Raw genomic sequence first — 27,091 nt, 5'->3', positions numbered from 1 at the left:
TACACCGCTGTATGGCTGCGCTGCAGTTTTATTTGGCCAAATTTGAACGAGGCCTTCTAGCAGCTATAATCAGTCAGTGATATCAGGCGGTTGATTTCGTCCTGATGTTTAGGACAGTTGCGGTCCCCTGACGGATGACCGGATTGCCTGCCGGAGCCCCTATCTCCGGAGCAGTGTACACATTTAGCCTTAGATTTGTCACCTTTAAAGGGACAGGCTTTGGTCTGGTGCCTTGTCGCCGCACAGTGACCACAGACGTCGACTTCCGACTTGCAGTCTTTAGCCATGTGTCCGTATCTCTGGCATTTAAAGCATCTTGTCACAATGTGGTGGTCTATAACTTTGCAGCTGGCCCAGTCAATAAAGACACGGCCAGCTCTGATAAGCGAGTTTCTTGTCTCAGCCGTAACTTTACAGACCCAGTTGTTTGTGGGTTTATTCCTAGGTCCAGTCTTGAATAGAGGCCTAAAGTTATTCTGGAAATCTTCCAGAGTGCATTCCTTGTGTTCATTATTTTGAGCAAATACCACTTCGGTTAGAGTTTTGCCATCTAGCTCCTTCGGCACGTCATACACCAGTACTTTTGGCCTTCTCTTTTTAGGCTTTTCGATATTGACAACGCATCGAAGCTCCTTTATCTCCTCCAGTTTACGCAGTTGATCTGCGTTCTCGACTTCTAGCGCCACTCCATTATTGCATATTTTGGAAATACGCCTGATCTTGAGGCCCATGACTTGCGGTTTAACAGTGATCTGGATCAGGGCTTTAGTGGTTTCACTAGAGGTGTTCGAGGTCGAGTCTTTGGGGTAGATAAGAGCTGTGCACTTGTCTCTTGGCTTAGCGACTTTACGCCCTTGGCCCTGGACAGTAACCGGAGGTGCTACTGCAGCCATGGCTGCATAGCTCGGCCTGCCAGTTTGCACTGGTGTACCTGCACTTATAATTTTGGCTGTTTTTGCGATTTCTGTCATCGCATTTTGGCAAGTTTGCAGTAACTCTCTACCGAGTGGTGTCCCAACGGCCCTCTCGTTGAGTTTGCTCTTCAGGACTACGTTTTCTTGGTGGAGATGCACCGCCAAATCTCTAATTTTTTCAAAGTAGTCCTCTATTGCTATCTGGCCTGGCTGCGTTAGTTTGTTACGCATTTTGCTTAGGAGACGACTCAGCTTTAAGCCGACAGCATTGCAGACCTCCACAGGGTCGTGACTCGACTCAGCTAAGGATACGTAATCCCCTACTAGCTGGTTTTGCTCAACAGTTTGCTCAACAGGGTCTTGTCCTCTCGGACGCTTTGGACTTTGGCGCACCATGTCCTCATCTGAGCTGGTACTCAGCTGCGGCAGTCTCTTAGAGACGCCTCCAGTTACAGCTTGGGATGCCATAGGCAAACCCTCCACTCTGTCCTATCTCAACTACCAAGATCGTTGTGCCTTTTAGCCGCTAGTAGATTGTACACACTAATCTATCTAGCGTTGCCCAGCTTCGCCCCGGGGAGGCAAGCACACCCACAGTACAAAAGGAGCGTAAGCCCCACGGCCCACACTTACCGCTTGCTTACGACTCCTCAAAGCTTGCCGACTGAGATCGCAAATAACCAAGAAACTATTGCCACACGGACAATATCACAAGAAAAAGAACACTTTCTTGGCACTCGCAATTAGCTCAATCAAGCACGCAATATGTCATTAACTGTGGCCGAAGCCAATACCACTAGCGGCCTGATGAGTGACTCCATTACCAGGTTGAACAGTAGCGATGATAAGGGGCAACCCTGCCGGACACCAGCACCAAAGCGTCCGGAACCCGCCACTGTGCCGGAAAGAAGTCACACTACCCTCATAGAGGTCCTCGATGACCGCAGTTGGTTGGCGGTAAGCCCGACAGAGCACAGCGCGGCATTGAAAGATGCGTGAGGGACACTTCCAAATGCGTTGGCCAGGTCAAGCCAAGCCACGCAGAGCTCATTGCCGCGCCTCCGAGTCTCATCAAGGAGTTCCTGAAGCAGTAGCTTGTGTTCAAGGCAGCCTTGAAGCTTTTCAGCAGGCATGAAGCTCTTCTGGGCTCCTGACAGAAGCCCATTGGCTGAAGCCCAACACGAGAGACATGCAGCAAGGAGGCTTCAGAACAGCTTCCCATAAGTATTGGAAAGGGAAATGGGTCGCCAGTAATTAACATTCTCAACAGGCCCTTTCTTTTGAATGAGGACGATCGTTGATATCTTCCAGGCATGAGGGAAGCGCCCCGCCGCTAAACAAACGTTGAATACGGCGGCAAGAACGTGCCCAGAAGGATCCCGAGTGCTCCACCCAGCTGCCACCGAGCCACCGCTCCTCGACGCCACTTCATCCCCTCCCTCTTCCTAACACATATAATTCCCGCCTCCAGACATACTGGGCATAGCAGTCTCTGCCCGAGGGGAGAGCAATAAACAAAGTCCGATCAGCCATCGAGACAGAGACGCAGCAGGCGACACACCGGCAGCACTAAACAAGCAGAAGCAGCAGCAGCAGGGATCTCTATGATGGTGCAGATGGGGGATCAGCGAACTCCCCACATTGAACACCTCCCAGACGACTCCTTGGCTCGGCACCTTATTAGAAGAGGTCAGTGCGTCACGCTGATCCCATTTGGCTATCCGTTAGGCAGGACGAGGCTGCCATGGGTGCATCCCCCGAAGTAGCCAGGTGGTTCACCTTGAAGTAGCCGAGCCAAGTGCCAGCATGCTTGAGTTGACTATTTCTTGAATTTGGAATTAACTTGAGCCCAATCATACTTTGGTCTTAGCCAAAAGGCCGAGAAGCGATCCTTCCAGTTTGTAATAAAAGATTTGTCCACTTAGTTATTGTTGGATTGCTAGGTGGGTTTAACTCCTAGGTAGGCAACTTGAAATTGTCTAATTGCTTCCGTAATGTTACCAAAAGCAATAGCTCACGCACAACACTTCACTTTTTGTTCAACATTAAAAGCCATTTCTTGAACTTCAATATCAATAAAACTGTAATGACAGGAGGTTAGGTTATGTTTTTATAGCACAAGCAATATTCTTCAATCAAACAGCTGTTTTCAACAATGACAGTTATTTAACAGCTCTTCTCTAAAACTACAACTCAGTTATCAAATCAGTTAATTCAAGAAATGAATTTTTATAGGAAGAGAAGTGGTACAATTTTTTTTTTAATGGGCATGTAATATAAAATCAAACGTTTAAACCTCTTCGTGGGACACTCTATATAATCATTTGATAATTTAATGTGATATTTGGTGGGCTGGTTTGGTAAGACATTTGGTTACATTCTACCCGATCCTTCACTATTCTGTTGTACCAATCAGAATCAGAAAACTCTTTATTTCATAAACATCAAGTCTAGAAAATGCGTCAGTACATAGTGTAGAATTATACTAGTGTGTGTGTGTGTGTGTATAACTATGATGTGCAGTGGGTGTGGCCCAAGATTGTAGGGGGACAGGTTGACGCGTCCGGCCGTTTACGTGGTGCATGTTGCCGCTCACTGTGACGTCACCCAGTGACCAGCCGCGATGTTCTGCCACTCCGCGTCTGTACCATTATACCGTACAACCAGTCTTGTACAACTCTGTTGTGACCTATTTAACTGTCTTTAGTGTACTTTTTGAACATTATTTTAATTGTTATACTTTTTATTAGTTCTAATAATATTCTTATTAAAAGACATAAACAGGCGTTCACTTTTTCAAAATAAATGTGTATTTGAAGAACAATAATGATTTATGTACATATTTTTTTCACTTTTTTATTCAATTTTGTTTTCCTAAATCAACGTCTCCTTGTCTTTTCTTGAATTTTGTGGCATAAAGATTAAGGTTTAAGTTCCGCAATAGTTTCAGTACATGAGGGGTATCGGCAAAGAAAAACACTTTTTTGTTTTTGTCTGCAGGATTTTCAAACCATGGCTTTTCAATGCTAACATTCAGTTTGTTCCATAAACCATAGTTTCCCCCACCCATATCTGATACACATGCTACTACATCATAACCAGAGGTGCGAGCTTTATTTATGGCCTTAAATACAATTTCTTTTCTAATGGTTGTATCAAAATCGATGAAAATTGGCTGTTTCCAATTAGAGAACAGTCCTCTTAATACAATAACCAACATTTGCTTGTGAGGTCCTATAACCTGGTCATTTTTCTGGTCATATTCGTATGTTTCCTTCACTTTCATCTCATCATACTCGTACATCAAAACTGCAACCTTTTCGAATTTTAAAAGATTTTCCCCTTAAAATATACTGTTTCTTTTAAAGATTTGCCTTTAGAATTGTATTTTCTTCCAATAATGCAATATATTTTTCATTTCTACTGGATTCTGTTTCCAAATTTGGCAAAAGAGTACTAGTAGTTAACTCACTACTCTCCGCTCCTAGTTCGTCTGGAGAAAATGTTTCAGATTTTTCAGGACATACCAATGAATTTACAAGTTGTTCGTTATTCCTATTTGCGTACCTCTTTTTTCTGTGTAACGTTATCTCATTCTCAGTTTTAACATTTTCACAAACTGGGTGATGAGAGTCCCAGGTTGTAGCGCCAATTTGATGTGTGTCACCTCCACGTTGACTGCTGTAATTTGCTGAAAGCCCTTTACCTTGACTGCGTCAATTTGCTGCGGATCCCCTCCACGTGGTTGTGTCAATTTATTGTGAGTCGGTTCTTTAGTGTTGTTGACTCACCATGTAGTTGTACGCCTTTTTGTCACCAGTGGCACGTTGTTGTACCATGTTGCTCATCATGGTATTGGTCGCGATCTTGCCCAATGCTAGCTGCATTCCCTTGGTACTGCTTAAAACTTATTAAATTTGAATGTCTGTGGTGTTATCACCAACAACAAGTCTGTGTGTATCTCAGGTTTTAAAATATGTTAAGTAGTGATTAAACAATTTAATATCACTCCATCACACTTTTTATAAAGGGGATATTCAAAGAAAAGTCAAACCAAGTGACCATGAGATTAATTTATTCCATGTCACACTCTCAATACATATTATAATTTCACTCACCTTGCAATGCTTTGATAATTTAAAAGACTAAAATAATATCCCATCCTTCATTAAAATTTCAATACACTATACAACAGATCACTACTATCCCAGGAGAATCAACACAACCTCCTTGCTTCAAGTCTGGTGAGAGAAGACCGAATCTCCGTATAAAACTACGGATACCGACTCAAAACAATACTCATCCCCTCTCTCGTTCAAATCAGCGTCTTCACGAATAAATATAATTTGATTCTTTTCTTATAATTGTCGGAATTTATCACGTTTACTATAATTAATCAATTTAAGTCTTTCTATTTTCTTTTTATTATTTTTTCAAAGCTTTTTATTTAAATTTTTAGCAACATGTGATTTATGACGTCATCAATATACAAGTCATTCATCCCACAATTGGCTTTTCTGCGTAATTCTATTTAGTGTTTTTGTAAAACACGAATTTTGGTTATGTTTACTTCATTTTAATTGATCAAATCTTTTCCCGTATAAAGTTCAATAAATTTCTTCGTTATTAGTTAAATAAACTTCAATTCCGACAACATGTGATTCACTGACGTCACAGTCTGCCGATTCATTGACGTCACAGTCTGCCAATTCCCCGCGAATATTCAAATGTCGTAATTTGACCTGTTACACAACCCCCAAATATAAATTGATCACATATTTGTTATCAAGTTATATTTCTCCTCCAATTAAATCTTTTAAATTTTTGTCCAATTAAGCCATTATTTAAATTTCTTGATAATTTTGTTTAAAAGTATTCATTTAAAAGAAAGTAAAATATCAAAGCAAATGCTTACAATCATATTACACAAATTACAATGTATTAAATGTTTACACAAATTACAGTGTACATATAAATCAATTACACAAATTACAATTAATACAAATATCAATGAATATATAAATCAGCTACACAAATTACAATTAATATTAAATGATTACACAAATTACAGTGTACATATAAATCAATTACACAAATTACAATTAATACAAATATCAATGAATATATAAATCAGCTACACAAATTACAATTAATATTAAATGATTACACAAATTACAGTGTACATATAAATCAATTACACAAATTACAATTAATACAAATATCAATGAATATATATATATATATATATATATAAGAACAGTACTAAAGTTTTAAATATTTTTAAATTGAATACATGTAACCTCTATACGTTTTGAATATAATGTTTAATGTGTCCATTTCACATAACATAATGTTCAATACAAGTTAACTCTATTAGATTATACACTCACAAGTTATAATAATACACAAATACCTTGTAAAAATCCTAAATATATTCTTACTGATAAACAATATTGTAATATCCTTATATTGTCATCTCCTACTGGAAACATATTACATACACTATATACTATATTACATTATCCTTGTCACATCTTATTCTAAATATTTATACAACCCTATACTAATCTGACTATTATTGTCAGTTTTTTGGTTCAAATGAATTTGATATTTTTTATTGTTTTATCTGACCGTTAAGGTTAGATATTTTTATGTCAGCCCGTTTTTAGAAAAGGTTTATTTGTCATTATTATGACGGGGCATAGGCTGACTACATGGGAGCCTACAATATTTTAAAAGAAAAACTGGCTTATTCCCCTCAAGGTTAAATTTTGACAGGTAAAAAAAATATTTATATAATTGGAGGGGTTATTCTTTTATTGGCACATTTCATTAAAGAGAAGGTCACAAGTTTTATTTCATAAGCATGTATTGTTTTCTATGTGCTTCTCTGTACACTCATCCATCCACACAAGCCAGTTTATAGACCATGTTTTAAAAATTTCTTAAATAAAATGGTCTCATTCAGCATCAGTATGGTCATTCACACTTGAAGAGTTTTCATACTCTTATTCTATGAACCTCTTTAGTTCCCTTACATTACGGATCCCAAAGAATTCATTATTGTCTAGTCTGGTTAATGCATATGCATTTTCTCTTTTAATGCCTGCGATTACATATGGTCCTTCATAAAGTAAGAAATATTTTTTAATCTTCTTATCTAATGCATTTGATAAAATATGGTTTTTTACTAACACTTTGTCACCTATTCTATACTTAATTGGATTTAATTTCTCATCATGTCTTTTATTCCTTTTTTCTGCCTTACTTATTAAGTTTTCCCTTACCATTCTAATTTTATTCAAATGATTAAATTTACATTCAATTGGAAATTTAATTATTTTACTTAGAAAATTATCAGATCTTCTTCCAAACATTACTTCATATGGTATTGCTTCAATGGTGTCCTGTACTGAATTGTTTAACACATGTTCAGCAAATAACAGAATGTCAGGCCATTGAGTGTGTCTTTTATGACAATATATCCTACAAATTTTATTTACTTCTTTATTTGTCCTTTCCACTATTGAACTTTGTGGGTGATAAGGTGTACTGTGATAAACTTTAATATCTAAGTTATTAAGAGTTGTGTTCCACAAATTTGAATTAAAACATGGACCATTGTCGCTGACTATTGCTTTCATTTTTCTTACTTGAGGTTTAAACTCTTTAGTTACTTTACTTAATACACTTCTACTGTTTGGTTTCTTTATCGCATATAATTTCACAAATTTTGAAAAAACATCTACCATTGTTAATATGTATTGTACATTTCCTCTTCCCTTTGGTAATGGACCTATCAAATCTATCGACACCAAGTCTAGCACATTCTGAGATATTATATTCATTTGTCTACCTTCTTGTCTTACATTCCCATGTTTACTCTTTTGGCACAATATACACTTTTTTAACTGTTCCTTTACACTTCTTTCCATATTCTTAAAAATACAATACTCTTTAAGTATATTAAATATTTTATGACCTCCTAAATGTCCATATTTTAAATGTGTAAAATTAACTAAATCCTTTTTAATACCTTCTGGAATACATACTTTCCATACATCACTATTTTCATCCTTTCTCTTAAAAATTATTCCTCTATACTCCATAAATATTTTATTTATTTTTCCATAATGAACTCCTTCGCTGTCATTTAAGATATTTTTTATATTTCTCAAATACTCATCCTGTTCTTGTTTTTTATCTAGATTCTTTAATATTTCCTTTATCTCACTATCTTTAAAACCTAAATCAATTTTGTTGTACAAAACCTTGATACTGTATTTTTCTACTGAATTCTGACTATCCTTTTGTGTAATCCTTGATAGTATGTCTGCTGGAATGTTCTCTTTCCCTTTAACAAATTCTATTTCAAGATTAAACTCTTGTAATGCTAAAGCCCATCTCAACAATCTACCATTTGTTAATTTACAACTTTTTAAGAATGTCAATGCTTTATGATCTGTTCTCACTATCACTCTGGGATTCTTGTATTGATTTACATTTTTATTGAGTGTTGTCTTATTTCTCATATCAAATGATCTGTCATAACTTCTATATGTGTCACTATTCAGTATATTAAGTTGATTCAACAGGTTTTCTAGATCTTCTGATCTTTCAACATTTTGGGCTGCAGCAATTGCACTACTTATGGTTCTAGGAACATGTTTGCTTATATATGCTAGAAATGTTCCCATGTCAATTCTAGTTTCTAAATACTGGCTTTTATTATAAAATTCCAATACACAGGTTACTAGATTATCAAATCCAACCCTGTATGTACCGTTACCCATTAGTTCTTTTTCAAATTTTTTCTGTTCTCCTATGGACCAATATTTCCCTTTAAAACTCCTATAAAATTGTTCAAAGTTTTTCCAATTATTTATATGCTGTCGTCCCCACTTTCCTGCTTCATTTTTCATATATTTTAAAATTATCAATACCTGGAAGTCCCATCCTTCTCCATTTTTCTCTATATATTTTTTACAAGCTTCCAAAAATTCCATAGGATGTACATTATTTTTTATTGGATCAAATTCCAATAAGAATATTTCTGTGTTTGCTGGTTGGCTTATCCTCATACCCACCTTGCTTTGATTTCTCATCATATTCTCTAGTTGTGTTTGTTTGTTTTCTAATTTACCTAAAGTTTCATCCAATCTCTTATTCAGGGATTTTTCTACCCTATTTCCCATGTCCTCTATTTCCTGTAAACTACTGCCCGTTACTGACTTGTTTTCTACATCCCTACTCGCCTTACCATTTTCTGTATCCTGGTCAAGTTCTAAGTTAGCTCTGTCCCTATCTACCCTACCATTTAATTCATCTAATCTTGTTTTAAATCTCTTATTTATCTTTTCTAATCTTTGATCTATTTTCTTTTTATCATCCTCAATGTGTACAAACCTTTTCTCAATTTCCCTCATATCTTCTTCTCTTTTGTCTTTTAATTTCTTTATCTCCGTTGTAACCTCTCCTCTAAGCTGACTTTTAAGTTTACTCCTCTCACCTTTGTTTTTCTCAGCTTGTTCGCTTATTTCAAGTCTGACCCCCTCCTCCAAGTTCTTTAAGTCTTTATTTATCTCTACTCTCATAGCCTCCGTAATCTCTACTATTTTATTGTTTAACTCACCTCTCATCTGTTCCATGTCTCGTTTTAACTGCTCATTACTTCTTTGAATTTCTGTTTTTAGTTCCTTATTATTCTGATCTATTTTATAATTCAGATCCCTTAATTCCTCATTATTTTTCTTTAACTCCTCATTATTTTTATCCATCTTTTCATTCAAGTCCTTCCTTAATTCCTCATTATTTTTCTTTAACTCCTCATTATTTTTCTTCAACTCCTCATTATTTTTATCCATCTTTTCATTCAGACTATTCATCATAGTCCTCATGAATGCAATAAGTGCAATAAGTTGATAGGGATGCAATACCTTCATACCTATCAACTCCTACTGGACTACTGACTCTGCTAACCTCATTCTCTAATGAATTTCTGTCATCTGTTGTCGACACCTCCTGTTCTACTGTATTAGGGGATGACCAACCTAAAAACCCTGTATCTCCTGAGCTATGAAGATCTATTTCTACTGGTCTAAATATTGGTGCGGGCCCTTCATTATTTTGTTCGCCTTCCATTTTGTAGCCTATGTTTAATTTGAAAATTTCTATTATTAATTTTAGGCCTAATATTTGTTTTACTAGCCTACCAGGAAAATTTTACCAATTTATATTATAACTAGGTTGTTCAAAGTTATCAAACTTATAGACTAACAATAATTTGTCATACTTCTTCTAGACACACACCTGAAAATACAATTATATAAAAACAGTGATTTTCACTTAGTCTAAAATATGCTACCACTAACCTACTTAAATTAGTTGTAGAAGTTGGAGCCCTCCAGTTGGTGCGCCATTTTGATGAGAGTCCCAGGTTGTAGCGCCAATTTGATGTGTGTCACCCCCACGTTGACTGCTGTAATTTGCTGAAAGCCCTTTACCTTGACTGCGTCAATTTGCTGCGGATCCCCTCCACGTGGTTGTGTCAATTTATTGTGAGTCGGTTCTTTAGTGTTGTTGACTCACCATGTAGTTGTACGCCTTTTTGTCACCAGTGGCACGTTGTTGTACCATGTTGCTCATCATGGTATTGGTCGCCATCTTGCCCAATGCTAGCTGCATTCCCTTGGTACTGCTTAAAACTTATTAAATTTGAATGTCTGTGGTGTTATCACCAACAACAAGTCTGTGTGTATCTCAGGTTTTAAAATATGTTAAGTAGTGATTAAAAAATTTAATATCACTCCATCACACTTTTTATAAAGGGGATATTCAAAGAAAAGTCAAACCAAGTGACCATGAGATTAATTTATTCCATGTCACACTCTCAATACATATTATAATTTCACTCACCTTGCAATGCTTTGATAATTTAAAAGACTAAAATAATATCCCATCCTTCATTAAAATTTCAATACACTATACAACAGATCACTACTATCCCAGGAGAATCAACACAACCTCCTTGCTTCAAGTCTGGTGAGAGAAGACCGAATCTCCGTATAAAACTACGGATACCGACTCAAAACAATACTCATCCCCTCTCTCGTTCAAATCAGCGTCTTCACGAATAAATATAATTTGATTCTTTTCTTATAATTGTCGAAATTTATCACGTTTACTATAATTAATCAATTTAAGTCTTTCTATTTTCTTTTTATTATTTTTTCAAAGCTTTTTATTTAAATTTTTAGCAACATGTGCTTTATGACGTCATCAATATACAAGTCATTCATCCCACAATTGGCTTTTCTGCGTAATTCTATTTAGTGTTTTTGTAAAACACGAATTTTGGTTATGTTTACTTCATTTTAATTGATCAAATCTTTTCCCGTATAAAGTTCAATAAATTTCTTCGTTATTAGTTAAATAAACTTCAATTCCGACAACATGTGATTCACTGACGTCACAGTCTGCCGATTCATTGACGTCACAGTCTGCCAATTCCCCGCGAATATTCAAATGTCGTAATTTGACCTGTTACATGGGGTATTTGTCAATTTTTGAGAAGGAACAGCTGATTATTTGAGCTTCTTTTTTCTCGGTAAATTCAACAGCTCTGATAGATCCCTTTCATAGTCTTCTAGCAAAAATGGTCTGAACATACGGAACAAGAGTCTGGGTTCCATTTTCCTGCCCGCTTGCACAAATACACTCATCTACTCCTTATTTCAGGGTCTTTGGGAAAATTTAAATATACCACGCCTGTTTCCTTTGTTTTAGCGTGGCTCTTGTTGCAGACAGCAACAGTGCACCTTTTCCCTGGCATTTTTTAACCTACAAACTGACTTTCAGTTTCAATATTTCTTTAAATTACTACTTGTTACGTACCATGATGATATTAGTCGAACTGCAATAGTCACATCAAGTACAAAAATGTTACCTCCAAAAAATACTATAAACACATATCACCAACATACAACAAATATGGAGAACACAACAACTCAATGCTAGACAGAAGCGACTGCACTGTTAGGAGGCGGGAGTGGGCCGCGGCGGCAAATCGAAGGTCACCGGTTGACGTTACGCCGGCGGCTCGGGGTATACTGCTGGGCGATATAGGGGACGAGTCAACCTGTCCCTCTACCAACCTTGGGTATGGCCCTTGTGTCTAAGTTCTCCATCTCATGAACTCTTCGATGCTGTAAAAGAGGTGGTCTTGTAGCCATCTGGTTATTGCTTCTCTTGTTCTTGAGATTATGGATGGTCTTGAGTTCCTCTGGTAGGTTGTCTCCACTGTAAGAGGAGCTTCTCTTCAAAGAGCCTGTGGCAGTGAATTGGTAAGATGTAGTTGGTTGCGCCTCTGGTGAAGTACGAGTCGGTATCAGCTCCTTGTGGCGCAGAGGCCCCCGATACAAAAGGATTGTTTCCAAGATGAATAGTGAAACTACTGTAAGGATTTTCAATTCTTTAAATGCCACACGACAGGAGTCTAAGGGCCCAAAGTTTGTCATGGTTCTGAAGGCCCATTTCTACTGGACAAGCACTCCTTGGCTGCCGTGTTTATTGAAGTTACATTAGATTACGAGGCCATAACGAATACGTGTTTCAATTAGAGAAAAATAGGCAGTTTTTAGTGTTTTAAGGCTGTCGATATGCATTTTAGCCTTTTTAATATATAGACCCCAGAAATGATCTTCCTACGTACTGCATTTACTTGTAGGTTCATGAAAAATCTGTATCAATAGTTACACCTAGGTACTTGGCTGAAACTGCTTATCGAACACCTGGTACTGCAACTACGCCATCCTTCTTTTTCCCAAAAATCAGCTGGGTGGTTTTTTCCTCATTTACTGCCAGATCGTTTTTAGGACACTGCCATATTCAGATATATATATATGAGTCAATTACGAGATCTACATTTTCCCTTCCTCTTATAAGTACTGTATCATCTGCTTACATTAGCACTGAGCAATGTTGACTGAGGTAGTCTGTCATGTCACTTGTAAAAATAATGTACAGTACAGGTCCCAAGATTGATCCTTGTGGAACTCCTTTGGTCATCTGCCGTGAGTCTGATCTGAATTTCTTTATTACTTCTTTGTTGGCTTAGGTTAGTTCAACTACTTATGTCCTGCAATCTAAGTAACTTTTAAACCATTGAAAGGCCATATCATCAGCTCCTATACTTTTTAGTTTGTCAATTAGCATATTATGGCATAGGCAGTAAAATGATTTAGAGTAGTCCAAAAATATGTTTGAAATTGACTTCTCTATTTGGTCTATTAAGTTTTCTATTAGTGCGATCAAGGCAGTTTTCGTTTGGTGGCCTGCCGTCAGTCCCTGTTGGTCTTGGGTCAGCAGGTTGTTAGTTTCTATGTGTTCAAGGAGCCTTCTGAGAACAATCTTTTTCTATAATCTTTGAAAATGTTAATAAAGGGCTATTGGGCGGTATTTTGATGGTTTTTTCTTGTCTCCTTTTTTTGAATTTTGGGTGTACTGTAGTGGTTTTTTGTTTTAATGAGAAGATTGTTTGCACGAAGGATTTATTGATTTTCTGTCAATGGCTCAACCAGTTATTCTTTACACAGTTTAACTTTTTTTGGAGAAATTTCATCTATTCCTGAGGAGGTTTTTGGTTTCAGTGACTTTGATTGTATGGTGTGTTTCAGCCGGGGTAGTTGGGTACAGGGTAAGTTTAGGGATGTTTTCTGGTGCTTTGGGTGGATTTTGCCCTTTATTTTGAGGTTGGTTAGCAAGGATCAAGTTTGCAATACTTGCAAAGAAGGTGTTCAGTTTGTTCACTATTACCTTAGGGTCATCAATGAGTGTTCCATCGATGTTCAGTTGTGATGGAATTGCAGAGTGCTCTTTCTCCTTTTTCCACTGTTTATGACAGTCCAGATTGCCTTGCTTTTATTATCAGCTGATTCGATTAGTTTTGCCGTTGCTTTTTTTCTGTTTCTCTAAGTTTCAAGTCATACTGTTTCTTTTTTGTGTTTGCATATTCTTTATCTGCAGGATTTCCTGTTTTAAGGTGTCTTTCTTGGGCTACCAGAAAATCACTTCTCAGTGACTTTATTTCTGCGTCACAGAGTATTCTTCTTCCATGGTTCTTAGGCTTGGACTTCAAAATAGAGTATGTTGCATCGAGTGTGTTTTTTATTATTCTTCCAAAGTTTTCAAAGACATCAATTGCATTTTGAGTGTTGTAGACATTGTCCCACTGTTGTTGAGCTAGCTTTTCTCTAAGAGCTCTTATGTTTCTTTGGTTGAATTGTATTTTTTTCTTAAGCTTGCTTTGATGTGATGGATTGGTCTAACAGTATGGAGCAGATTTGGACTGTATGATCAGATATGCAGGTGTTTATTATGTTCACTGAGATAAGAGTGGGTTATAAGACGTTTGAACACATCAAAACCTATTGAGGTTTATGGTGTGATTCCCGTTGGAGGGAGTTCTAGTCTAGTAATATCGTACATGGATAGGAATTCCTGAAGTTGTTTGATTTTTTTAGTTCTAGTTAAGATTGTCGACATTTATACTAGGTACTCTGCTTTTCCAGACTGGTATTGTGTCGAGAGAACGTAAGAGTTGTAGTGCATCTTCAAAGATATGTGCCATTTCCAAAAAAAAAACAAAAACTTAAATAGTATAGTCTACCTAAAATAAAGACATGGATTTGGAATGGACTAAGAAAATTAGAAATAAAGGTGTAACATGTATAAACCTGACATGAGCTATGTATCAGTGGTAGTGCCTGATACAACACAGTGTGTATTTATAGTAACTATGACTGTTTTGTTCCCAGTTTCTGAAGGACGAGGGGCTGGTGACTGAGGACTCAGTGGTAGTGCCAAGAGAAGCTACTGAAGCTGACTTGCTTCTGGTTCACACCAAGAAATATCTCAATAGCTTAAAGGTATTAAAGTAAAGATTATTTGACGTTATCCTTAGAAGTACCAATTCATTTTAATTAATAATTAGTGACAGTTAGTAAAGTCAGTGTGTAGATGGAGATGTTATGAGCAGGTGAGACTGGTGAGTCAGGGAGGCCAAAAAATAGAAATGGGTTGAATACATCATCTGAGTGCAGAAAAGAGTTCTTACACTAATTTGATAGAATGTCATCATTATAATTATCCGTAAAGTCAGATGATTTTGTAAGCAGCTTTACATATTCGTAAGAAACAATAATGGGGTGAGCTGTTCCCCTCTAGTGAGGTTGCAACAGAGTTGGCTGTTCTTCCAAGATGAAATGACCGAGATATAGCCCCGTCATCCCTGCTCATGGGATCTCAACAGGATCCCTGCTCATGGGATCTCAACAGGATCCCTGTCAACAGGCCCTCTCCCTGTCTTTACCCATCCTGAACATCCTATCACTCCAGAAGCAAGGCAAATGTCTTTTTACAACTAAGTGCAATGAGAGTTGCTTTTTCTAAATTATACCAAAGGTAACAACAACAAAATTACCATGTGCTGATTGTATCCAGGGACTAAACAGAAAACTATTGACTTAAAACAGGCAGGTAGTAGAACTAACAATAAATCAAACTACGAGTACGTTGTGGTAGAACACATTAAGTATACAAAAGAACTGTTCATGTGGATTTCTGATATACCGACACAGAAAAGACATTAAGACGGAAGATGTTCATGGTTGAATTGTGATCAACTAATCATCTGATGACCAGCCTGATATTAAATTGGAGAGGAAATGTTTTAACCAATCAGCTGATATAGAGTTTTGTTATTTCTTTAATCTCATTTAAGCCTCAGCGTCAGCTATGCCGGCTTCGAAGTACACTGGTTTTTTATTAAAGTACAAAGTACATGATTGGACCTTCCTGGGATTTGAACCCGTGATCTCTCGATTAGAGAGCCGAGACTATAACCATTAGTCTACGGAGGTGGATATTAAGTTGGTTAGTGGATATTATAACGAGTCAGCTGATATCAAGACTAAGGGGATTCCCTACTGAAACTAGTGATTTTCTTTAAAACATGTTTAATGATATGATATAAATATACATTATAATATTTTTGGGTACCGTTGGTCCTAGAATAATGTTTGCCACTGTTATATATTTTATATTTTTTTAAATATATATACTGTATATATTCACCTCCTTTTTGGAATTTTTGAGTTTTTTCTTTAGAAAAATAGATGGGATTTTGAATGTCTTATGACTTTGTAACTAATGAACCAATATTAATGTTTATCATCTAATTTTGAAGAATATGACAAGTACTAAGTTTTTGTGCGTGTTCAAGTTTATTTCTCAAATAGTTTTAAATTTATGGCATACAAAAACATTTTAAAACATTTTTTATAAATATTATTTTTAATTATTTTTTATATAAACTTTTGTTTAACATATAATAATATCGATGCACAAAACGTTTTACATTATAAATAATATGTAGTAAAAGTTTCACTGCTTTAGCTTTAATAGTTCAAAAGTTATAAGAACATTTGTGAGAAAAATATAAAAATTTAAAATCTGCGGGAATCAGCGTTTGAAGATTACACAAGCTATTTAGTAGCTATAGATGAAAGTATCTTACCATACTGGTACTTGGAGTCGGTGAATGGTATATTTATATATTGAAGATATATGTAGGCCTAATAAACCAATAACAGGAAAGAGAAAAGGTTATATTTGCTATATTATCACTAAAAAAATGTATAGTAAATTGTCATAATTGGGTTGTAAAATCAGTCCAGTGTTGTGCCTGTTCAAGTTCAGAAACAGCCAGCACCATAAGTTTTTCCCTCATTTTCTTGATGTTTTTCCTCTTCTTCAACTTGTGCTAGCCTAATCTTTCTTCTGTAGGCTTTATATTTCTCATTTTTCCGTGCACGTGAAAGCTGCAGTCTTTTATTGTCCTAATGTTTAGCTATTTTGGCTGCATGCCGCCCAGGGCTTATACCGACAGCATTTTGGAAGCTAACACTAGTTTTCAAGTAACCTGTGTTATAAATGCTGAGAGCTTCAAAAACCCCAATATCTACCTTTACTTTTGATGTAAAAACAGTTTTAGGGCACTTGGTCCATATTATGATATGCAATGCTTCATTTGCATTGTTTGTCTTACCAGCTAGGCATCTTTCCAACAAACTTTCTGAGGACAACCTTTGGTATAGTGGCAACATTTTCCTAACAATCTCTTCAGTCAAAAGTGTATTCACTGAAGTGTCATGTGATTTTGGTTCTATTTTTTGGGCTATGGATCTTTGGTAAATACACCATGAATCCTCTCCGAGAGGACACTTGAATCGTTTATTTCAGAAACCCGTTAAGTGCACTCTTATAAACTTTCGGGAAACTGAAAAAACTGTGTAAATTTGATTATTATGAATATTTTGGTTTCAAAAAAATTGTGGCATTTCTTAGCATCTGTTTCAATAGCATGATATAAGAATTTTAGTTGTGTGCTTTTGCTTTTACAATCTAAAAATTTTCAAAAATTTTGCAGTTAGCAGGTTTCTGTAATAAAATGAGCTTTTACCAAAAAAATTTAGTTTCAGATTATGTTAGCAACGTTTTGTGACATTTAAGGCTTTGAAAGAAATATAAACAATAATACAAATAAAATATGTTTATTTGAACAGAAATTAAAACCGTTTTTAACATTTTGGTAAAATATCAAAGTAAAGTTTTAACTTAATCTAACCATTGTTTGCATAAACCTAACAGTTTTACTTAAAAGATTTATTAGTACTATAGTAGGCTATACATTTGGTGTGTACACAAGGTGCAGAAATAAACCTTCTTTAGAATTCATACACTTCTATTAACAATAGTCTAGTAACTTAGGTAAATGATAAAGAGAAACAATATATAAAACGCACACACACAGTCAAGATGTTTTTGGTATTTTGTCCTAAGCATACTCGTCTTCAAACTCTCTGTCCACATTGCACTGTGGTAGGCCACTGGAATATTTTGGAATAGAAGCTGTCATACGCTACAGTATAAGGACTCAGCTTCTTTAGATCGTCGATCTTCTTCTTATTGATTGGTACCTTACCAGAAAAGTAGGCTTTCACTGTTGGGAGCTGAGGAATGTCGTTGTTCTTCTTAAAAGTAAAAGAAGATGTCGTAAGTCCATCAGTGAAGTCTTTGACAACGACTCTTCCTTGATTGGTTTTGCTGAAGTTAAATTGTTTATAAGTTGACACTTTAAACGGCACTCTTTTGTCTTTTGGAAAACCTCTTCCAGAGGTCTCATCTGAGAAAACACATTTCTTGTAGTGCTGTGGCCACCATGTCTTGAAGCTCAAGATTGTGTTGCTTGTTACGTGGTGAACAGCCAAACTATTGGTTTTGCTGGCTTTGACAATCAGGTCTGCATATTGGTCTGGGGTGTACACTCGGTCAACTTTTCTTACAACGCGTTTTATGGATCCAAAATCACGATCGCAAGGTAAGAAGGAGTGACCCCTTACCGGAAAATTAGTGGGTCACAGATTCAAACATTCCGCTATCACAAAGATACATTTCAAACCGCACAACTGTGTGGTTTTTGTTTTGGCTTGATGGGCCATCACTAAAGAGAACTAGGTGCTTGACCCCACTTGAAACTTCTCTTTTTAAGTAATCCAGTAACAGTGAGCATACTTCATCAGGGGACTTGTTAGCTTCTCCCTCGTGATAAAGGTAAATGTTAGCCTTTGTTTGTTTTTAAGTCGTGTATACCGAATACGTTAAGCCAAAGCTGACGCATGTAAAACACTTCCTGAACCGGTATGTTCGGAAGAGGCAGGTTTTGCATAAAGTCAAAGCACAGAGCCACTGTGTCTTCATCTTTGTTCCCCACTAACTTCAATTTTTATAAAAAACTTTTTTGCCCTGTGCTTGTGAACCAGCTGCTCAGCAACAACGCTGCGTTTCAAATTTTCAGCTAAAGAAGAATCTCTAAGCCTTGCACTGAAATATTCACATTGGCTGCATACGTCAACCTGTGGTCACCCGAAAGAATAGTTAAAATTGTCTTTAAAATAATTGTAGTAAAAATGGTACTTGACTTCTTCCTCCATTTCAGGATGTTGACTTAAAAACATTTTATGCATTTGAGTTATGCTTAATCTGGCATCCAAATATTGTTTGGATTTTCCTCCATAGTGAGATTCTTTCAATTCAAACTGGCTTATATGTTCATTAATAAGGGCACATGTGCTGCCTTTAATGGCATTTCCACTACGATTTTTCCCTCTCATATCAACTGGTGTTTTGTTTTGAACTAACAGGTTAGTCAGCCTTCCAACTCTATCACGAGAAACTCCATGGATTTGTAAAAAAACAATTTTGCAAACTGGAGTAAGAACGCCTCTGATCTTAACGTTGTACACAAATGATTTATTTTTAGTTTTAGAGGTTAGATTTTCAGTTGTAACAGCAGTGCTGTGATCCTTTTCCTTATTTTTTTCAATCTACGCTTGACTTCTCTCGCCTCTATCAACGTTTGCAAATACGTATCTTGATTGTTTTTAGTATCTAGTGAGTAGAAATCATTCCAAATCTGGGTTTTGGTTTCAATATCAATAGCTGTACTACATTTACCTGGATATTTACACAGTATTTCAGCAGGAACAGACTTGGCAAGAACCATTTTACCCTTATAGTTTTTATAGGTTTCACCTTTAACCCTTGATTTGCGTATGACTTTTCGAGTGTACTTTCCTTCATTGGTGATACCACGCTTCCTTTTTGGTTAAGGTTCATCATCAGAACTACTATTTGACATCATTAAAACAAACTAGGCCTAGGCCTATTACAAACTAGTCAAACAACAACCATGGAACTAAGCACTTCACAACACAGCTCAAATACACTAAGTCAATAATGATTTAGCTTCACTGCCACTAATAGTAGAGTACTGAATTGTTTGGGAATGTAAACAAAACAACTAACAACAGGTGGTGAAACATAAACAACATAAACAAACACTGTTGCCAACCACGCCATTGATGAAGAAAACCAGTTTATTGCAGAAACATGGTAAGTGACTACGCTTGTCGGTTTTCTGCACTAAACTCAATATTCTTTCTCAGATTTGAACCATTTAGGAATATGGCAGTTACCAGCTTTCTGCACTAAAAGGTGTCTTCAGTTCAAGATAACGAATCAACAAAAAAACGATTTTACCAAAAAGTGTCTTACCGATTTTACCGTCAAGGGTTTATGAAATAAACGATTCACTTGTCGTGTTGTGGGTTTTTGTCTGTAGACATGCAATGTGAAAGTGTGGCAAAAATGGATCTTTTCATTTTATTTTGCCACCTAGGTTCTTAGTAATACCATTTCGATAGTACAGTGTAAGTTTTTTATCACAGACTCAGTCAAGTTTCCTCGCCCCTTTCCACCCATTTTCTCTTCTGAACCGACATACTTTTTGACCAGATTTCTGAGTCCTGTACCGAGCCTTTTCGCTACATGGTTTAGGCATTCAACTTTCTCAATTTTCACACCTTTATATGGATCAACAATCTTGTTTAGGTGAGTTTGAGTTTTTGCGTCGCCATCTGATACCAATGTAGTATACCGGAAACCTAAAGATTCCGAGCGGGACCAGAGCTTTCAGCTGGAGTTATCTCCATGGCAGGAGAAGATCCAACATAGTTGCTGTGGCACATAGACCTATAAGTTTCAAACCATGCATCAAAAGCTCCCACATTACCTTTAGTTTTAGATTTCTGTAGCTGGCAATGCTTACAGTACTTAGACATAATTTCAAAATCAATGACAAGACCAGTAATATCTTCAATGCAGCACCCTATTCCATATTTAGAAGTAAATCCTCTCTTTCGCCATGATCCATCAAAGCTTACTGTAATGTCGAAGACCTTTATTGTCATCATTCAAGTCCCCATAGCACTTACGAACTTCATTTCGAGCTTCAAAGAGTGATTGTATGCATCATGATTCATCTCTGTATGCATCTCTAAGGGCTACCACATGTTTGTTCTATAATAAAAACTGCATAGGCTTCATGTTCATAGCGATGCAAAACATTTCTAAAGCTCTATGCCCTTTACCCATGGAAGAAAATGCTTTTACAGCTCTAAGGTTTACATCAAAAGCTGGCCTTTTTTATTCCTTGGTCGATAGTCGATACAAAGTCTGAAAGATATTTTTGTTCTCGCAAGCTGAGCAAAGTAAGTTGAAAGTATGGGCAAAACCTTTAGTAATCACTAGATTGACCTCCACATTGTTATGAAAACATTCCTTGCAGGGAAAGGAAGAAAGAAAGTCAATAAGTTTGTTAGAATCTACAAGAATATATTCTACATTTTTGTTGTTTTCCATGTTTACTTGAGGATTGTAACTATCACACAAAGCAAAACCAGTAGGTTTAGTAGACCTACCTTGGTCCTCTCATTTTTGTTCTGGTTGCTACACATCACTTGTACTACGCCTAATCAAACTGTCTACACCACTACAAACATTTCATCACTCTTCACGCTACGTTTTCACCCCACCTTCTGTAAGCTTACTCTTTGTTTCTTTGAGATTGTAGTCTCTTATTCTTCTTTACTTTCACCATTTTACAACACTGAACTTCAACACTCTACAACACTGAATATAAATTCTATAACCTCAATACTAGTCCATCTGAGAACATGTAAACAAAAACAATCAGCTAACAAATGACATCAACATAATGACTGTAACATAAGCTCTTATTTTGTTTATACTTCTTTCAAAGAAGAAAAAGAGGCTAAAGTGAGTAGCATAACTACTATATAAAAATAATGGGAAAAGGAGTAAAGCTCAATAATTGTGTAGTGAATGTTGCATCAGAGGCACAACAGCTGCAGTCTGGTTCTGGCACTGGCTGACTAGACCAAAAGTAGGTGTGCATGCTCCTCTTCAAATATTTTTTCACAGTGATGAAAAGTTATATTATAGTAAATGTTATGTTTTTATGGTTTCTTATAAGCTATAGAAATAAAAAAATATGCATTATATTTACTAGAGAGTGATTTATACAGAATGTGAAAGTTTAATATGATAGGGGGAGAGTCAATACAGTACAAGGTCGATGGTATTGATAAAAAGTGCAAGGATCATAGACAAGATTCGAACCTGCGCTGTCTCTAACTCAGGCTCAAAGTCCAACGTCAGTCCGCTCGGCATCGGCATTTTGAATATGTAATAATTTAATCATCCAAGAACGTGGATGCATGTAACTAAAGCATGTATAGTGGAATAGAATGGGATTATTGTATGTTCTAGTCATTTAAAGTGGATTGTTTATTTTAAGAATTGTTCGACTGTTCTAGTGGAGCTGGAATGTTGCAGCTATCGCAGAAGTGCCTGCTCTTGCCCTCCTACCAAACTTCCTAATACAGAAATTCTACCTTCAGCCAATGAGGTAGAGAAGTTTTACTGCTCTGTTACAATTTTTACAACTGTTATATTGCCTGCAGCACTAGTGTGATCGCAGGGTTGATCAGCAATAACAATGCTTCTTTACTAATTTCTGTTTTTTAACATTTCTTTGACAGCTTTTATCAATTAAAATAAAGTGATCGACTCAAATTTAAGTCCTGAAAGTGTTACATCTACACACATTTCTATGTAGATAGCTCAAACTTTTAATGAAAAAATGAGTAATGAAAATTTATTTCAGGGAGGAGGTTGGGGTATTCCAGGTGTTGGAGTTTATACTATTAAGTATAAAAGGAAGTAAAAAATAAGAATATAGTTTGGTTAAAATTTTCTAATTGTGGTGATAATAGAGTTAAATCTTCCTCACCAAACAGAAGTCTTATTTGAAGTTCTTGGACTAACTTAACATTGCAGAGGAAGAATTAAACCTGCTGTGACTAATAATATTTCAATGTTTATAGTTCAAAAATTTGAGTTGTTTTTTTTTTCAAATTTATTTTCAATATCACTCTAAACCATATCCTCAATGTTCCATGACACACGACTTTCTTCAATTACATAGAGGAAGATTTTAAGGTGTTAAGAAATTTCAAAGACTATGGCATCATATTGTCTAATCATAAAATGAAAAATTTTAAATAATTTTCAAACTGTCAAGTAAATTGATTGCAAAGAAATAAAAAGTGCAAATGTAAAACCATTAAAGCAGTTCAAGAATTATTTAAAAAGCGCTTAAAAATCAACACGGAACAAACACAATTTTTAACTCGAACTAAGTAATGTATTTGATTTTTTTAGTGTCATGTTATATTCAACAGTACGCTTTCCCATTACATAATAATTAATAATAAATAATGATAATTTTAATTCCAATACATGATTGGCAGGCTGGCTTCTTCTGATTCTGAGAACTAATCAGAATCTAGCATCAGTCCCTCTGTTGGGTATCCTCACAACGAGTCCAGCACCACCATCCTACAGATTGAATAAAGCTGATTCAATATAGTAAAAGTATGACCTTATGTATAAGATTAAAATTGAAACGTGTTATACAAGTCATTCTTTAGTTGCGTTATATGTTAAGCATTTTTGTAATAACCAGTTGTGGTAGTGGTAAGACTGCTGCTCTCTAACTGAGAGGTCACAGGTTTAATTCCTGGGGACATGAATAAATAATTGTACGTGGGTTTGGACCATTTTCCTGTAAAAATGTTTGGATGATCAACTGAAATTCCGTTGGCATAGAATGAAAAACCTTAAAAAATTAAATTTCTAATAAAAATGAGCTTTTGACTTCAGCACCAACAAGAGCAAGAGGGTCTACCCACAGTGATGGTGGACAAGGTCTTTTGGAAGAAGTTGGATTCACTGAGTTGCATGAAATGTATCTAGTTGATGTCATATCCTTCAGAATCTGATATAGATAATATTTTCACTAATTTGGATAAAAATATGTATAAAATAACAGGTATTAACACTCAACTATCCGATCACGATGGTCAGATGCTTGAAGTACTAACTATTACAACGGCAGTAAATCATTCTTCTAACACACTATTGGAGTATAAAAGGAAATTTACAGACCAATGTGGAGCAGTTTATCAAAATTTTGCAAGCTGAATCATGGCTGGATCTTCATTTGTCACCAGTTGAAGTAAAATTTGATACTTTCCTTAACATTTTTATGTACAATTTCAATTCTTGTTTTCCTAAAATTCTGTAAAGGCAACATAACAATCTAAAATGGATTTCTAATGAGCTCAAAACGGAAAAAACAAAGAATCATTAAATTTAGCAGTATAGCTAGAGAGTCTAACCCTAAAGCCATGTCAAAGGAAGTTAGAAAAATGAACAAACAGTTAATTAAAGAAAAAACTGATCTCTTCAAAAAAGCAATATTATAAAAAGATTAATAATTCAAATAATGTAAACAGAACCTCTTGGCAATTAATAAATTCGGAAGTAGGAACAAATGAGACATGGTAAAAAAAAATTGATGGTATAGTGTGTTCAAATCCTTCTCAGGTTTGTAAGAAATTTAATGATTATTTATCTAATGTAATTAACAATACTGTGATACTAAACATGGAAACATCTCGAGATGTAATTGGGGAGAGTTCAGAGGCTGGTACACTTCCTAGTACACCTAGCTTTAAATTTAGCTTTGTTGATGAGAAGGAAGTTGAGAAAATCATAAACAAGTTTAAAAAATTCATACAGTTCTGGATACAATGGTATTCCTGTAGTGCTCTTGAAAAAAGCTACACTAGTCTTACTTAAACCAATAACTCATTTTATAAATGCTTCGTTAATGTCTGGAATTTTTCCACACAAACTTAAATTACAAAACTGAAACTTTATACAAAAAAGGAGATAAGCAGTCAACATCAAATTATAGACCAATTGCATTGTTACCCTCGATCTAAAAAATATATGAAAAGATAGCTTATAACCAACTTGTATACTTCCTTGAAAAAAACCACTTATTTGAAACTTTTCAACATGGATTTCGAAGTGGGAGGGTCTGTTATAACAGCAGCCTCGGATTTTGTTGAATATATTATTGACACAGTCTAGGAAGAAAATGTAAAGTAGTTGGTTTGTTTATGGATCTGAGTAAGGCATTTGACTCGACATCTCATGAATTATTATTATTAAAACTGAGTAATTTGGGAACACAAAAGAATGCACTGAACTGGATAAGGTCATACCTTTGCGTTAGAAAACAATTGGTGGAAATTCTTCAAATTAAAAACAATTACAAAATGTATTACCAATCCTCAATGGAAGGAGTAAAGTATGGAGTGCCTCAGGGATCTATCTTGGGTCCTTTATTGTTCATTTGCTACCTAAAGATTTCCCTCAACTTAGTGAGGGTAGTAAATTATGTCTGTATGTTTATGAGTAATTTAAAAATTACACCCTCAACTATTAACAAACTAGAAACCAAAGCAAATTTGGACATTAATTTATTAAATTACTTTTTTGTCATGGAAAGTATCATATTTTACTTCAACTGGTGACAAATAAAGATCCAGCCATGATTCAGCTTGCAATGTCTTGATAAACTGTTCCACATTATTTTCTTTTGTACTCCAATAGTGTGTTAGAAGTATGATTTACTGCCATTGTAATAGTTAGTACTTCAAGCATCTGACCATCGTGATCGGGTGTGATCGGACCCCATATTGTAGTGGGGTCTGTGGTGGATCTTCAGTCTGTAGCAGATATTGACTAAATTGGAATAGAATAGAAAAAATTTGTCTTTCACTGTTGTAGGTACCAGACAGGAGGAACGGTTCTGGCAGGAAGACTGGCACTGGAACGGGGCTGGGCTATTAACATCGGCGGAGGCTTCCACCATTGCAGTGGGGGTCATGGCGGTGGTTTTTGTCCATATGCGGATATCACATTGCTCATACGCCACCTGTTTCGATATGAGGCAAGCCGCGTCCGTACTGCCATGATAGTGGACTTGGACGCTCATCAGGTTAGATGTTGGTCGTTTATTGCCAATGTTAGTGCATTGGATTTCATCTGAACACATGATGAGTATGTGAAGTATTTTGACAGTCTACAGGAAATATATCTATGATGCCATTTTACTTGTTAAAAATTATTCACTGCACATGTTTAACACATAATTTATAAGACTAGTGGGAGACAAAAAACAATATTTTTTCTACACAGACTAGATTTTTTAAGGAACATATTTATTATAATGGTCAAAAACTTTTGAAATTTTCATATTAAAAATTGTGCATCTCAGCATATATTTTCACAATTGTTAAAAGATTTTTTAATTAACCTGACAATATATGGAATTGATGAATTAATTATGCAAAATATTGGCAATATCACTGTATAATCTGTAAATACTAGCTTTAGTTTTACCTGTTTAGGATTAAATTGAATTTGAATTGAATTGTCCATTACAAATTCAATACATCTATGTATATTAGAAATCACAAAAAATCAATTAGTGCTTGTGATCTGATAATATTCAAGAGAGCAAGTTCCAGGTAGAGCGTTCACATTTAATATTTTATTAATTACAATGATGACAGTGGCGTTTTTGTAGAATAATTTCCTAAAAGTAATACAGAAATGATACATATCTCCCTTCTTTAAAGTCCACAGAGATGTTTCAAGATAGTTAAGAAACAAAACTAATTATCTTGTTGGGTTTAAAAACCAATTTTTTGTGGACAATAGCCTTACTAGTCAAAGAAAGCATGAGCATGATCTTGATATTAGACTTTAACATGAAACCATTTTTTGGATTCTGAATAAGCAGGAAAGAATATTTTACTTTCAGTGAAAATTGTATCCAGTATGGACTATACATCATAGACATGTATAACAAGATACAAGATATTTTATTGTCATTAAGCACAATACATATTATGCAATAGACAAAGTCATCATATTATATAGCCTACTTTAATCTTTAATCTAGGCACAGTTATAGGACAAAATACAGTATTGCCTATTGCTAGAACTAAATAACAATAATATAAATGTGAATAAAAACAATTAAATTACAATTAAATAATTTAAAAATCTATATAATATGTGCTAACAATCCTAATCTTAAATTAACAATGGATTAAAAACTTAATGAGCTAACATCACAGGCTAGGTAATCTTCAACAGTGTAAAAAGCTTTATTTTTCAGCCACTTTGCAATGGTAACTTTAAAATTATTAAGTGTAACATTCCATGCTTTCTCTGGTAATTTATTAAATAATTTTATACTGAAAAATATCTGG

General features: G+C 35.6%; 1 protein-coding gene across 1 annotated transcript in view; it reads left to right on the top strand.

The window, feature by feature from the left end:
• Nucleotides 1-27,091, top strand: part of LOC124372292 (histone deacetylase 11-like) — a 56,820-nt gene that overhangs the window by 12,468 nt on the left and 17,261 nt on the right. Inside the window, exons 2-4 of the mRNA XM_046830673.1 lie at nucleotides 14,729-14,839; nucleotides 22,211-22,302; nucleotides 25,599-25,809. Coding sequence (XP_046686629.1) covers nucleotides 14,729-14,839; nucleotides 22,211-22,302; nucleotides 25,599-25,809 — 414 coding nt within the window. The remainder of the gene's footprint in view (nucleotides 1-14,728; nucleotides 14,840-22,210; nucleotides 22,303-25,598; nucleotides 25,810-27,091) is intronic.

The sequence above is a fragment of the Homalodisca vitripennis genome, unplaced genomic scaffold, assembly GCF_021130785.1.
Source record: "Homalodisca vitripennis isolate AUS2020 unplaced genomic scaffold, UT_GWSS_2.1 ScUCBcl_2794;HRSCAF=7893, whole genome shotgun sequence".
Classification (NCBI taxonomy): Eukaryota; Metazoa; Arthropoda; class Insecta; order Hemiptera; family Cicadellidae; genus Homalodisca; species Homalodisca vitripennis.
The sequence above is the reverse complement of the archived record's forward strand: the minus strand, read 5'-3'. Positions and strand labels throughout refer to the sequence as shown.